Genomic DNA, 11445 nt, shown 5'->3' with positions numbered 1-11445 from the left:
TCCTCTCCGCGCTGCTGTTCTTGCGCTTGTATGCTATGCCCTCGTCCACATCTGACGACGTCCCCGTCCCTGGTTCGGCGGCGCGGGATTACCACTTCCGATATACAGTGCAGAAGGGGATCTTTCTGCAGTCGGAGGAGAGCACGGATGATGCCGAGTTTGATTTTGTAAGAACTTTTTTTTGGTGTTGTTGCTGGAGTGGTGATGGGCCACGGGGGGTTTTGGTGAAGGAGAAGAATGAAGCCAATCTAATGATTTCCTGTAGAAGAAGCAACACTTTGGCCTGATACCCCGGACATACCCCAGCGCCAGCCCCAGCACCAGCACCAGCACCAGCACATCCCCCTCCACCCCAGCAACCCCAGCCACGGAAGAAACCCAATGGCGCCGCTTCACTTCCCACCTGCACTCGCTCCTCAGCACCGCCGCGCCAGACGAGCACTTCAAACTCGTCTTCCTAGCCCGCCACGGAGAGGGCTGGCACAACGTGGCCGAGGCCAAATACGGCACCTCAGCCTGGGACCAGCAGTACGCCTGCCTCGACGGCGCCGACGGCTTGACGTGGGCGGACGCGCACCTCACGCCGACGGGCCAGCAGCAAGCGCTCGCGGTCCACGACCTGTGGGCCGACGAGCTCCCCCGCGGCATCCCCGCCCCAGAGACCTTCTACGTCAGTCCCCTGACACGCACGCTGCAGACGGCGGACCGCTCGTTTGCGAACCTCTCCCTGCCGCACCCTAGACGCTACGTTCCCCGCGTGCACGAAGGCCTGCGCGAGGCGCTGGGCGTGCATACCTGCGACCGGCGCTCCTCGCGCTCCGACATTGCAATCGCGTTCCCGCACGCCGTGTTCGAGGACGGGTTCGCGGACGAGGATGGGCTGTGGGAGGCCGAGCACCGCGAGCCGCGGGCTGCGAGACGGTATCGCTTGGCTTCGTTTCTGGATCATGTCGTTGCGAGTGATGACGGGGTGGTGTGGAGTTTTACGAGCCACTCGGGTGCGATTGCGAGTTTGCTCGAGGCGGTGGGACATAGAGCCTTTAGGCTCGAGACTGGCGGTGTGATTCCCGTCTTGCTCAAGGCGGAGAGGGTCGAGGGGAAGAGGAAGGCTCCCCCTAAAGAGCCGAGTGAGGCGCCACCGATGTGTCATGGCCTGCTGGATGCTCATGTTAGCGGTGTCTGAATCACGTCATGTGTCAAGGCCTCTTGGGTCGTGAGTCGTAGATTCATCTAGTATCTAAACGTTCATACCCGTTGCCCGTTTCAGAGCAGGCTGATGTGGCGACCTGACTTCAGGCTTCTACAGCCGTTCCCAGTCAAGCATGCCGTTTTGATATTCCTCCACCATGATATCCATCTAACGCCCGCTAATCAAAAGACAAGATCCGTCGCGGCCGAAGCGCAGCTGATGAGCTCGTCGGCCCCAAAGCCTCGACTCTAGCCGTCTACATCCGCTCATTTCTTGTTGGGGAACTTGGGCTGACCCATCTTCTCACCGCGCAGGATAACGTTGAGCACACGCTCCATGTTGCCCAGCAGCTTCTGGTCCGGCGTCGCAGTGCCGCGCTCAAAGTCGGCGATGATGGTGGGTGTGCTGTTGCACTTGGTCGCAAGGTCCTTCTGCGTCATGGTGGTGCCCTTGTCGTTCTTGGCTTCCGAGCGAGCCTTGGAGATGGCCTGTCCGACGGCGATACCGACCGTCTTGGGCTTGATGATGTCGTCCGAGCGGTCGACCTTGGTCAGGCGCTGGCCTTCTGTGTTGCCGGACTGTGGCAGACGTCAGTCTCAGATCACAGATGGCGTGTTCGCCACAGGCATGGTTCGGTGACTTACGGCAGTGTTGGCGGTGGTGAACTGCTTCTTGTCGGTCGAAATGACAGCGCCGCTGCGCTGGGCGGCGTTGAGCGCGCTCTTGCCCTTGACAACAGCCTCGCGGGGACCAGCGGCGCCACCACGGGTGCGGCTGCCAATCTTGGTGACGGAGTTCCAGTCGTCAGACATGGTGATTGTGGTGATGAGAAAATGTGTCCTGTGGAGAGGCCGAGTGAGGAGCTGAGGTGGGGGTGAGCTTCTTGTGCTGGCTCGGCGATGTAACGGGCGGTGGAGGTGAGATTGGGTGCGTGTAGATGGATGTGAGGGGAACACCCAGGCTCGGCGAACTTACTGTGTACTCTTTATGAGGAGCGTGTGTGTGCTCTCGGTCCACGGCGGCGATGATTCACAGAACGTCACTGCCACTTGGCCCGTGCGCGTCTCGAGAACCTTCCATCCCGAGACGCCCTGACGCCCTTACGCCCTTTAAATTCGACCATCTCGAGTACTCGTTTTCGAGACTATTAGATAGGAGGCATAATGTAAGAGATGGCCAGATAGCTGTCGTAAGATATAAAACGACCCCCCTCACCAGCGAACGTCGTCCTCCACCTCAATGGGGGACTCGTTCAGCACACTTCTCAGAGGGGAGATGAGATACCCCGCTCCAAGCAATCTCATGAATTGTTGACCTGATGCTTGGGCGTCTGTCCTCTTCTTCCTACTGTTGGGAGAGCTTCTTGAGCAGATGCTGGTGCTTGCGGACGGGACATGGGTTTAGACCTGGGCCAGAATGTCCATTACGGAGGCTGCGTTGGAACCACCGTTCAACCCCCTGGACACATTCAATCCCCAACGGCATCCGTGTGAAACGCGCAAGACGTTCCGTGGAGCAAAGAACTGTAGGGTGGTATTGATATCATTCGTTCGCTGGTCATAGGTTGGCTAGTCTACAGAGCAACACTATCCACTGTGCAGCAGCAAACTTGCTGTTCGAAAGCATCGCCAACGCCGCTAAACAAGCACAACCCAGGTCTTCGACCAAGTCAGGCCTCAGATCAATCCGAGATTCGACATGGCCTTCTCGTAGTCATCCCACTTGGTGAGAGCTCCGAGGGCGCGACGCTGGTGCGCGCTGAGAAGCGTCATGCCGTAGATGTAACTGGCGTTGACCCAGCCGAAACTGCACACCGTTAGCACAGACTCTGTGAGGCCCCAAGGAAAAAAAACTCACCCTTCGCGAGGCACACCCTTGAAGTCGCTACCTTGGTTGCCGTACTCGGCCTCGACCCTGTGGGGGTCGATCTGCCTCGTGACGTCGTACTTCTCGACCACGACTCCGTTGAAGTCGACGAAAGCTTTCGTGACCATGTACAGCCATCGGTAGGACAGCCGCTGGGCCTCGGCGTCGTAGCCATATCGCTGCAAGCCAACCCAAGCCAGGATCTGCTGTGGCGCCCAGCCGAAGGGGTAGTCCCACTGTCGGTTGGGGCGGTCGAGTCCAACCTTGCCACGAGACTTCTCCGTACCCGACACCAATCCGCCGAATACCTCGAACAGCGGCAGCGCCTTCTCGACAAGGATCTGAGCTTGACGGGGGGTCGCGAGGCCAGACCACATCGGCCAGAAGGTCGTTGCGGATTCATAGTTGGTGCGCTCCTTCTTCTTCGTGTTGTAGTCGAAGTACATGCCGGCCTTTTCGTCCCAAAGGTACTTGTCGACATTGACACGTCGCCTTCTAGCACGACGCTCCCAAGCAGCAGAGTTCTCGACCTGGCCGGGCTTCATGTCCCCAGTACAGAACTCGGCTGGGATCACGAGCTTGTCGCCAAAGTGGTTGCGGATGACACGTCCAATGTCGACCTCGTACTTGTACAGCAATGCGTTGATGTCGACAACTGCCAGATCAGCGGCGACGGTCTCGAGGCGATACGACGTGTCGTGTCCAGACTCTCGCACTGCACGGTCGTGCAGGAAATATTCATCCAGCTCCGTCAGCGTCTCCTCGTCCACGCCGGTGCGGTAGTTGTAGGCTTCAACAAACTCCTTGAAGCTCATGTTGTGTTTCTTGGCATACGGCTCGAGAACGTGCTCGAAATGCGAGGCCTCGGTCTCAGGCGGCACACCCTTGCCGGTGGGTCGGTAGCGTGTGAGGCCGGACTCTGGGTCGCAGCGAGGGGCGGCCATCCAGACCGAGTGGTACTCCTTGATAGCTGCGAGAATGGCCTCTCTGAGAAAGTCCAAGGCGCCGTCTTCGTGCTTGATGCGTTCGTAGACACGAAGCGCCATGTCCGTCAGGAAGGGAGGTTGTGATCGGCAGAGATAGTAGGTTCGGTTTGCGTTCAAGATCTTGTTGTAGTGCTTGATGCAGAAGCAGAAGTGGATGACCATGGACTTGACCAGGTCGACACGATCATTGACAAGCAGGCCGAGCGACTCCATGTAGCTGTCCCAGCCGTAGAGCTCGTTGAAGCGGCCGCCGGGCACGACAAAAGGCAGGCCTCTGAGATCTCTCTTTCCCGTTTCAGGATCGTCCCACTCCTCCATGGCAATGGCAAGCAGGCCGGGGGCCTTGTTCAGGTCGCGCACGTACATCTCGTCGTCGACGGGCTCCTGCAGCCACTGGACGTCGAGGCGCATGTCCGGGTGCTCCCTGGCGATGCGGGTGTAGTACTCGTGCTGCTCAGGGGCGCCCTTGGGGATGTAGATGCGCGGGCGCGGGTCGTCGGTCCAGTCCTTGGGGTCGACGCCGACCTTTGCAATGTTGGAGCCGTCGATGCGGCGCGTCAGGCCGTCCCAAAAGGAGAACTGGATCAGGCGAGAGAGGCGGTTCACAGGGTTCTCGTTCAGGCGGGCTTCGTCGAGAACAATGGTCTTGCGGCCGTAGTCTTTGGCGAGGGTGAGCTCCTGGAGCAGGTTGGAGAGCATGTACGTGCCGCGCACATCGAACTTGTTGTGGGCATTGGAGCCGAGCGTGCCGAGGGACAGGACCTGTGCAGCGTCAGTGTTGGGCGCCGGCAGCATGCTGAGCCATGGCGAGGCACCTTGGGTCCTTTGTCGTCGATGGTGATCTGGTAGTTGCCGTCCGAGTCTTCGCGGGACAGGAGCGTCTTCAGCGTCTCGTCGACCTGGACGAGGAAGCGGCGCGGCTGGAGCGAGTTCTCGTCTGCGTCAGTCAGCGCGGGCATCCTCGTTGCTGAGGCCGTGGTGGCTGACCGTGGCTGATGCGGCGGCCCTGCGACACGCCCTCGGACAGCGAGGCATTGCGGGCAGAGCGGTCTACGTTCTGCAGAATGTCAGTAGCCGACATGGCCAGCGGGGCCGCGTGCCACTCACGGCCGAGTAGGTGCGTGCTCTGGCATGCTTGCGCGAGTGACTTTCGCCGTAGTAGACCTGGGGTGTGGCCAGGGGATCGTGCGCGACGGTCGAGGTACGGCGAGGCTTGGACGGTTGCGAGCTCATGCTACGAGGGTGTGGCAGGCCGGTGCTGTTTTGGGGCCTGAGCTTGGGATTGGGCGTAGTGGGCGGTGGGTGGTGGGTGGTGGGCAGTGGGCAGTGGGCAGTGGGGTGGGCAGTGGTGGTGGTGGTGGTCGTCGTCGTCTTCGTCGTGGTCGTGGTCGTAATGGTCGTCGTCGTCGACGTCTATCGTGGTGAAGAAAGATACTGTCGCTATGGCGTGGGCGATGACCTAGGTGGTGGGTTAGCACGCCCCGACTCGCTCGCTCGCTGCTGGTGGGGACGGGCAGGTGGGGCGTACGTGGTGAGAGATGAGTTAGGACGGGTTAGGAGCCAATGCTGTCACACGACGATGTAGAGAGAGAGAGAGGAGGGTTGGACAAGGAGCGTGGGCAGGGCGAGGGATGGATGGGTCGGTGTCGACACAGCTACTCTGGCGCAGGTCACAGTCCAAGCAGGCGCTGTCACGACACCAACGGCAACAGCAACAGCAACAGCAACGGCAACAGCAACAGCAACAGCAACGGCAACAGCAACAGCAACAGCAACGGCAACAGCAACACCAACACCAACACCAACACCAACAGCAACACCAACACCAACACCAACAGCTGAACCCAACGCCAATGCCTGGGGCCAATGTCAACATGTCCACATGTCAACGCCGGCCAATGTCGACCCACCCCCGTAGCAGCCGCGAGAGGGCTGCCGTGGTCGGGAAACCTGTAGCGTCTGCGGCAACAGCGACGCCGTCACGGGCAAGTCGTCGTGTCCTCCCCCATCCATCTTGCCCTCCTCGAGCTGAGACCCACCTCTCTACGTCACCTCGTGCACACTTGCCGTCTCCGTCTCCGTCTGCTCCTCCATCTCGACCCCCGTTGCCCTTTCCGTGTGTCTCTGTGTCCTGCGTATTATGCGTATCCTGCGTGTCCTGCCTATCCTGCGTGTTTTTGTTGCTCATGCAGCTCAACGCGCGCTGCAGGCCTGTTCGCGCTGCTATTGGCGTACCTGCAGCTCAGCTTGCCCTGGAGCGTGGGCGTGCAGAGTGACCCCCACGCTGGACCGCAGAGCCTCCTGCTTCACCGACACGCACAACCCTCTCCCACCTAGGTCTCGTACGGCGTCACATGATGCATTGCGCCGCAGCTGTCCGAGAGTATGCTGTGCATTTCTGTCCCTTCCCGTCCATGGTGACTACCTACCATGCTCAAGGCCACTATTGTACAACACGAGGCCATGCGCCGTGTCTTCCAAGCATCTCTTGTGTGCAAAATACAGAAATCTGCGCGCTATGCAAGTCCAAAGTCGAAACCCAAACACCAACGCTAAGTCATGATCCACACCGAAGCCATTCATCGCCAACACGTTGCCAATCTTCGCATTCACGCCACATTCACGCCGCCTTCCTCTCCTTCCTCTCGCTCCGCCTCTTCTTCCCCAAACTTGTCCACCTCCATCTCTTCTCACCCCTCTCTCGTGCGTCCACGCGACTCAGGGTGTCCGAGTCTGGGCGTGGGCTGCCACAGCTCCCGGTACACCTCGAACCAGTCTCGGTGCTGCCGGTATCCACACGAGCCATGTCTGAGGCGAGTCTTTGCAGATCGAGCCCCTCGGCGTCACGACACGACAGGTCGCCGTCGTCCATGTCCCCATGTGTCATGGCGAGGAAGCCAGAGGTAAAGCAACCCCCGTAGATCTGGAGTGCTTCCAGGGACGCGGCTTTCCTCAAGGCAATGTTGTATCTCGCCGTGTTCACGTTGTCCTCGCCGGATGCGCTCACGTCGTCTTCGAATCGGTACAACTCGGATGACTCGGCCCATGTGCGGTCTTCCATCACCGAACGGTTGGGAGATGTGGTTGCAGGCTGTAGGTCCATCGTCAGCTACGCTCACAGTCCACGCACACGTCTCTCGTACCTTGGCGCATGCCGAGCTGTGCAGTCGTAGGTTCTCTTCGGTCAGAAAGCTGCGCCCAGACTGGGACGTCTTTTGGGTCTTCCTGTTTAGGCGGGCGACCATGGTTGGTTTGTGTAATGGGCTAGAGAGGCGGACTGTTTGGACTCGAGCAAGTGCTTCTTAAGAACCAATGCGTAGGCTGATGACGAGGCAGTCGTTTGCTGAGCGAGCGAGGTTGCCGGTGGTCCCGTGAATAGCTCCCGGTACGGTGCCTTTCGAAATCTTATATATAAGCCTACGGCATGATACTTCAGCTGGCAGACAGCGCGTCTTCCCGCGAACGGACAACTTGGCGCCGCCTGCGTCCTCCTCTTCCAGGATTCTTGCCCACCACCGAGCGCCAGTAAGGTGGTACAAGCCAGCGGATCCTGCCACATCGCATTCCTGCTGTCGCTCCTCGGCCTAGATCAGCGCTTGCTCTCTTCCGGATCTTCCCAGCGCAGGGTCCCCATGTCTGATCCCCGAGGCCCGAGCGCAAGTGCCCGCACCTTTGTCAAAAGCTGGAGACCAGTGGCTTGCAGGCCCAAACATGCGAGCTGACCGTGGCGCTGGGAGACAGCAAATCGGGCCCCCAAGCCTTCACCCAAGCCACACTGGCGACACGTGGCCGGCTGCTCCGAAATTGGCACACCGTTGCTTTTGCGTGTGCCAATGTCGGATCGTCCTCTCCCTAACTCTCTCGAGCACATGAGAAGGCAGCATGCGTGCCCAAGGGCCCCGATTTCCTTTGTTCGTTTCGGGCGTTATGCTGGCAGTCGCCGGCGTTACGCAGAGAGCACAGATGGCAATCAAACCTGTTGAAACACCTCGTCGCAGACCCGAAGGCTTCCGCATCAGAGGCCCACGGCAGCCTCACTACTACTGCATCTTGGGGATTGCAAATCGAGCTTTGCAGTCATCATCGGAAGATGGCTCAGGTGCATGGTCCATCAAGGGAGTGCGCGTCACTCTAGGGCGTGCAGAACAAGCAGAAGTCTATGTGTTGTCTGCGGCAGGCGAAACGTCCGTCGCAAATCTCAAAGCCTGGAGGAGAGAAGCGTTCACCAATCTCACGGCGATGCAAGGAAAGCGTTCCTGACAGCCTGGGTGCAGGGGGTCTACCCATCCTGCATCAGGCTGCGACACAGGAGCTGCTTGCCTGGCCCCTGCGCCTGCCTCCACCGTCACACACGCCTGGCCATCATCGCAAATCATAGGCAGCACCTCCTATTCCCTGCAGCGCCTTTGTTGTTCTCTGTCTCCATGCGTTCCAGCAACGCATGCCATGCTAGACGTTGGATGTAACAGCTTGCCCAGGACAGCGATAGACGCTATGCTCTCCGAGTCCGCGACACCTAGCTCAGCTCAGCCAGAGCAGAGGCCAACCCTCGCTAGCTGCCGTGAGGCGTGAGTCTCGCTACCCCCGTCTGTACCTCTCGCGAACGAACTAGGCCTGTTGCCGTGGATACCGTGCTGGTGTCCATGGTTCTTCGTCTGTTCGCGCCGTCAGACTAGACTGCGGACGCGCCGTAGTCGTTCTCCTGAACTGCGGACGCGCCGTAGTCTCCCTAGAGCACAGGCTCTCACTACAGGACTCTGAACACACATTTACTATCTCCTTTTACAAACACGCTCCTTAAATTACTAGAGTAGCTTAACTGCTCTCGTCTTATATAGTCTTAGACTCACACAGGACGTTAAACTTATAAATCAAATCAAATCAAATCGACGCGCCGTAGTCGTTCTCCTGAACGGCAGACGGCGCAGCACGCTATTGCTTCGCTCCACGCTGGGAGAAGCGTGGACGGGTGACGGACTACGCGACTAGATACAACAGCAGTACCTGTACTGTTGACACAACGCAGCATCTGCACTATTGACACAACAGCAGTACCTGCACTGTTGACATAACGCAGCATCTGCACTGTTGACACAACAGCAGTACCTGCATTATTGACACAACAGCAGTACCTGCAGTCTGTGAGAGCTGCTCCCTGTCGACCGTGCCAGTGCACGCAGTACAATTGCTTTTCTCAACCTCATCTCGGGCTCGTGGAGCCCTACTACCCCACCGTGAGGTCACCTGCGACTGCACATCTGAACGGCGATCCAACAGGCAAGGCGAGTCGCGTGCCGTATCGTGTTCGCAAACCGCACATGTCGTGCCGTCACCGAACGGCAAGCCCCTGACATCAGACCCCTGCTCACATCCCCAGAAACCCGAAAACGAGGCTGCGGACACTAACGAGGCTGTGCGATGCGATTGCGATTCGGTGACGCCCGCCCACACTCACAACCCCTACAGAAAAGGCAAGCATTTGGAATACACCCTGGTCCCATCTCATCGCCGAAAGGATTCGGATCTCTTACAGCACACGATTTCGCGGCACAGCACGCAGAAATAGCGGACAGGGTGCACAAAGGATGCGACTGTGCATTCCAGGTACACCCGCCTCGCCGACCTCGAATGACTCCAAGCCTACCAGCCCCCTCTTTTCCAGCAGCCAGGTTCCGGAAACGATGTACCCGTGTGAGCAGACGTTGAAAGTAAGTCGGCGTTCTTACTATTGGAGATACAGAAATGACTCGTGCGAGAAAGTGGAGATGCTGTGAGATGCGCTTGTAGGAGTGATCTGAGAAGCCGTGCGACGTGGGTGTCGTTTGGCTGATCCGGCGGTGAGGTCGTCGGGTTCAAGGCTCGATGGCGGAGTCTATGGCGTGGAATCGGGTGTACAAATAGGAGTGAGGCGGAATCCTGTACCAGCCATGGGACAAGTAAAATCTTCCCGTGACTGCAAGACCTGATTGCTGACAGTCTCGCCATGACTCGGCTTACAAGTCTCGAGAGCAGGACTACTTCGGTCTCCGTCTGCACTCCAAGCACGTACAGTGATCATAAGTGGACACTAGAGGTATACTTTGGACTACCGCTCACCGCTTACTGATGTCTTGGTTCAATGAGCCCAAGGGCGGACTATCTTGGTCTCGGACCGAGCCATGAAATCACTAGAAAGTGAGTTGACCTGGGTCCTTACAAAGGATTGAAGGCTGAGAACGATACTCCCATGGCAAGCCTCTCGCACTTTGAAACGCAAATCGCTCACAGTCTTTACCTCATAACAGAAATAGATGTGGCGGCCGTTTTGTGTTCCACAGCCAGCGCACCGTTTTGGGCGGAGTGGTTGAGGCCCAGCGCAGATGCGCGTGGGCAGGAGGGGTAGAAACCCCCGGACACAGACGCCAGGTTCCAGATTCGTTAGGTAAGGAAGGCGAGCGAGACCTAAAAAACCCTGGCTGGTTCCTAGGTCGAGGGCAGATGGGGACACTGCGAGTGCACAAGCAATTGGTGTTCAGGTACTGTATGAAACCGGTTCAGCCAGAACATCGTACGCCTGTCGGCTCCAAGGATCGCGACATTCATCCTGGATACCGCGGTTTTCAGAATTGCCCTTTTGTCGACATGTCCGGGCTAGCAAGACACACACTGCAGCACTACAGCTACGCTTTAGCGTGGTGTTGGAAGCCTCACAATGCCCGTAGCTCGTAAATCTGGAACTAAGAAGTTATACAGCTTCCACGCTATCTCGACTACCTGAATCTAGTCAATGGCAAGCACTTATATGCATGCCAGAAATCTGCTTCTACCGACAGGACACCACTGGAAGACGCTCACTGCAGTTCGTCTCACGATGGTTTGGTTGGTTTTCTACCCTTGATGCAGCTCTCCCAGATCGTTGTTACACGCATCCAGATTCTTCCATCCCTTTCCAGCAGCAACTGAACCTTCCCGCAGTACTCTGCCAACCGATCTCGCTCTGCGCCACTCACCACCGGAGAGCAAATCCAGTGTGCCATCCCTGGTCTTCCTACATCAACGAAACACGATCAGACACACCAGATTTAGTGACTTCCTCATCGATGACCAGTTCTACTGACGAACCGAGCATGCCTTCGACGCCGAGCTCAACACGCTCCATACTTAGACTGTCTCCCATCACCACATCCGGCTACGCCGCTCCTTTCCACACTTGGCCATACGGTCGGAGACCCAATCCCAAGATAGCCATGGTCCGTCGAACGCAAGTCCCGTCTACTTTGCAATGGGAGGACCGCTATGATACGACCATGCAGATTGGAGGTGGGTCTTACTAGCTAGATCAGTAAACTCAAGCTACTCCGAACTTGTCAGACTTGGAGTCTGAAGGTGTGCGGCTCACAGGCTTACTCCTGCACACCCGGCTTT

The 11445-nt window shown here is 58.1% G+C and overlaps 5 protein-coding genes across 5 annotated transcripts, besides 8 other annotated features; 2 read left to right on the top strand and 3 right to left on the bottom strand.

The window, feature by feature from the left end:
• Positions 1-35: 35 nt before the first annotated feature.
• Positions 36-1183, top strand: EKO05_0010473 (putative phosphoglycerate mutase pmu1; the record flags this gene model as incomplete). The annotated part of the gene is made up of 2 exons (XM_038943180.1): positions 36-167; positions 266-1183. 2 exons carry the CDS (start codon positions 36-38, stop codon positions 1181-1183), a joined length of 1050 nt encoding a protein of 349 aa, XP_038794203.1.
• Positions 303-339: a tandem repeat.
• Positions 1184-1455: 272 nt separating the features above from the next.
• On the bottom strand, positions 1456-2001 carry EKO05_0010472 (multiprotein-bridging factor 1; the record flags this gene model as incomplete). Its single annotated transcript, XM_038943124.1, has 2 exons — positions 1456-1767; positions 1834-2001. 2 exons carry the CDS (start codon positions 1999-2001, stop codon positions 1456-1458), a joined length of 480 nt encoding a protein of 159 aa, XP_038794204.1.
• An 864-nt stretch (positions 2002-2865) lies between these two features.
• On the bottom strand, positions 2866-5274 carry EKO05_0010471 (Alpha,alpha-trehalase; the record flags this gene model as incomplete). Its single annotated transcript, XM_038943148.1, has 5 exons — positions 2866-2995; positions 3047-4803; positions 4857-4978; positions 5029-5098; positions 5149-5274. The coding sequence occupies 5 exons, from the start codon at positions 5272-5274 to the stop codon at positions 2866-2868; spliced, it is 2205 nt and encodes a 734-aa protein (XP_038794205.1).
• A 61-nt stretch (positions 5275-5335) lies between these two features.
• Positions 5336-5353: a tandem repeat.
• Positions 5354-5390: a tandem repeat.
• Positions 5391-5464: a tandem repeat.
• A 140-nt stretch (positions 5465-5604) lies between these two features.
• On the top strand, positions 5605-5883 carry EKO05_0010470 (uncharacterized protein; the record flags this gene model as incomplete). The annotated part of the gene is made up of 1 exon (XM_038947072.1): positions 5605-5883. One exon carries the CDS (start codon positions 5605-5607, stop codon positions 5881-5883), a length of 279 nt encoding a protein of 92 aa, XP_038794206.1.
• Positions 5742-5880: a tandem repeat.
• A 224-nt stretch (positions 5884-6107) lies between the features above and the next one.
• Positions 6108-6159: a tandem repeat.
• An 11-nt stretch (positions 6160-6170) lies between these two features.
• Positions 6171-6214: a tandem repeat.
• Positions 6215-6661: 447 nt separating this feature from the next.
• On the bottom strand, positions 6662-7286 carry EKO05_0010469 (uncharacterized protein; the record flags this gene model as incomplete). Its single annotated transcript, XM_038943087.1, has 2 exons — positions 6662-7132; positions 7185-7286. The coding sequence occupies 2 exons, from the start codon at positions 7284-7286 to the stop codon at positions 6662-6664; spliced, it is 573 nt and encodes a 190-aa protein (XP_038794207.1).
• A 1480-nt stretch (positions 7287-8766) lies between these two features.
• Positions 8767-8926: a mobile genetic element.
• The last annotated feature ends 2519 nt before the right edge of the window (positions 8927-11445 follow it).

Source organism: Ascochyta rabiei, chromosome 19 (genome assembly GCF_004011695.2).
Source record: "Ascochyta rabiei chromosome 19, complete sequence".
Taxonomy (NCBI): domain Eukaryota; kingdom Fungi; phylum Ascomycota; class Dothideomycetes; order Pleosporales; family Didymellaceae; genus Ascochyta; species Ascochyta rabiei.
This window is presented reverse-complemented; position numbering and strand designations above follow the sequence as displayed.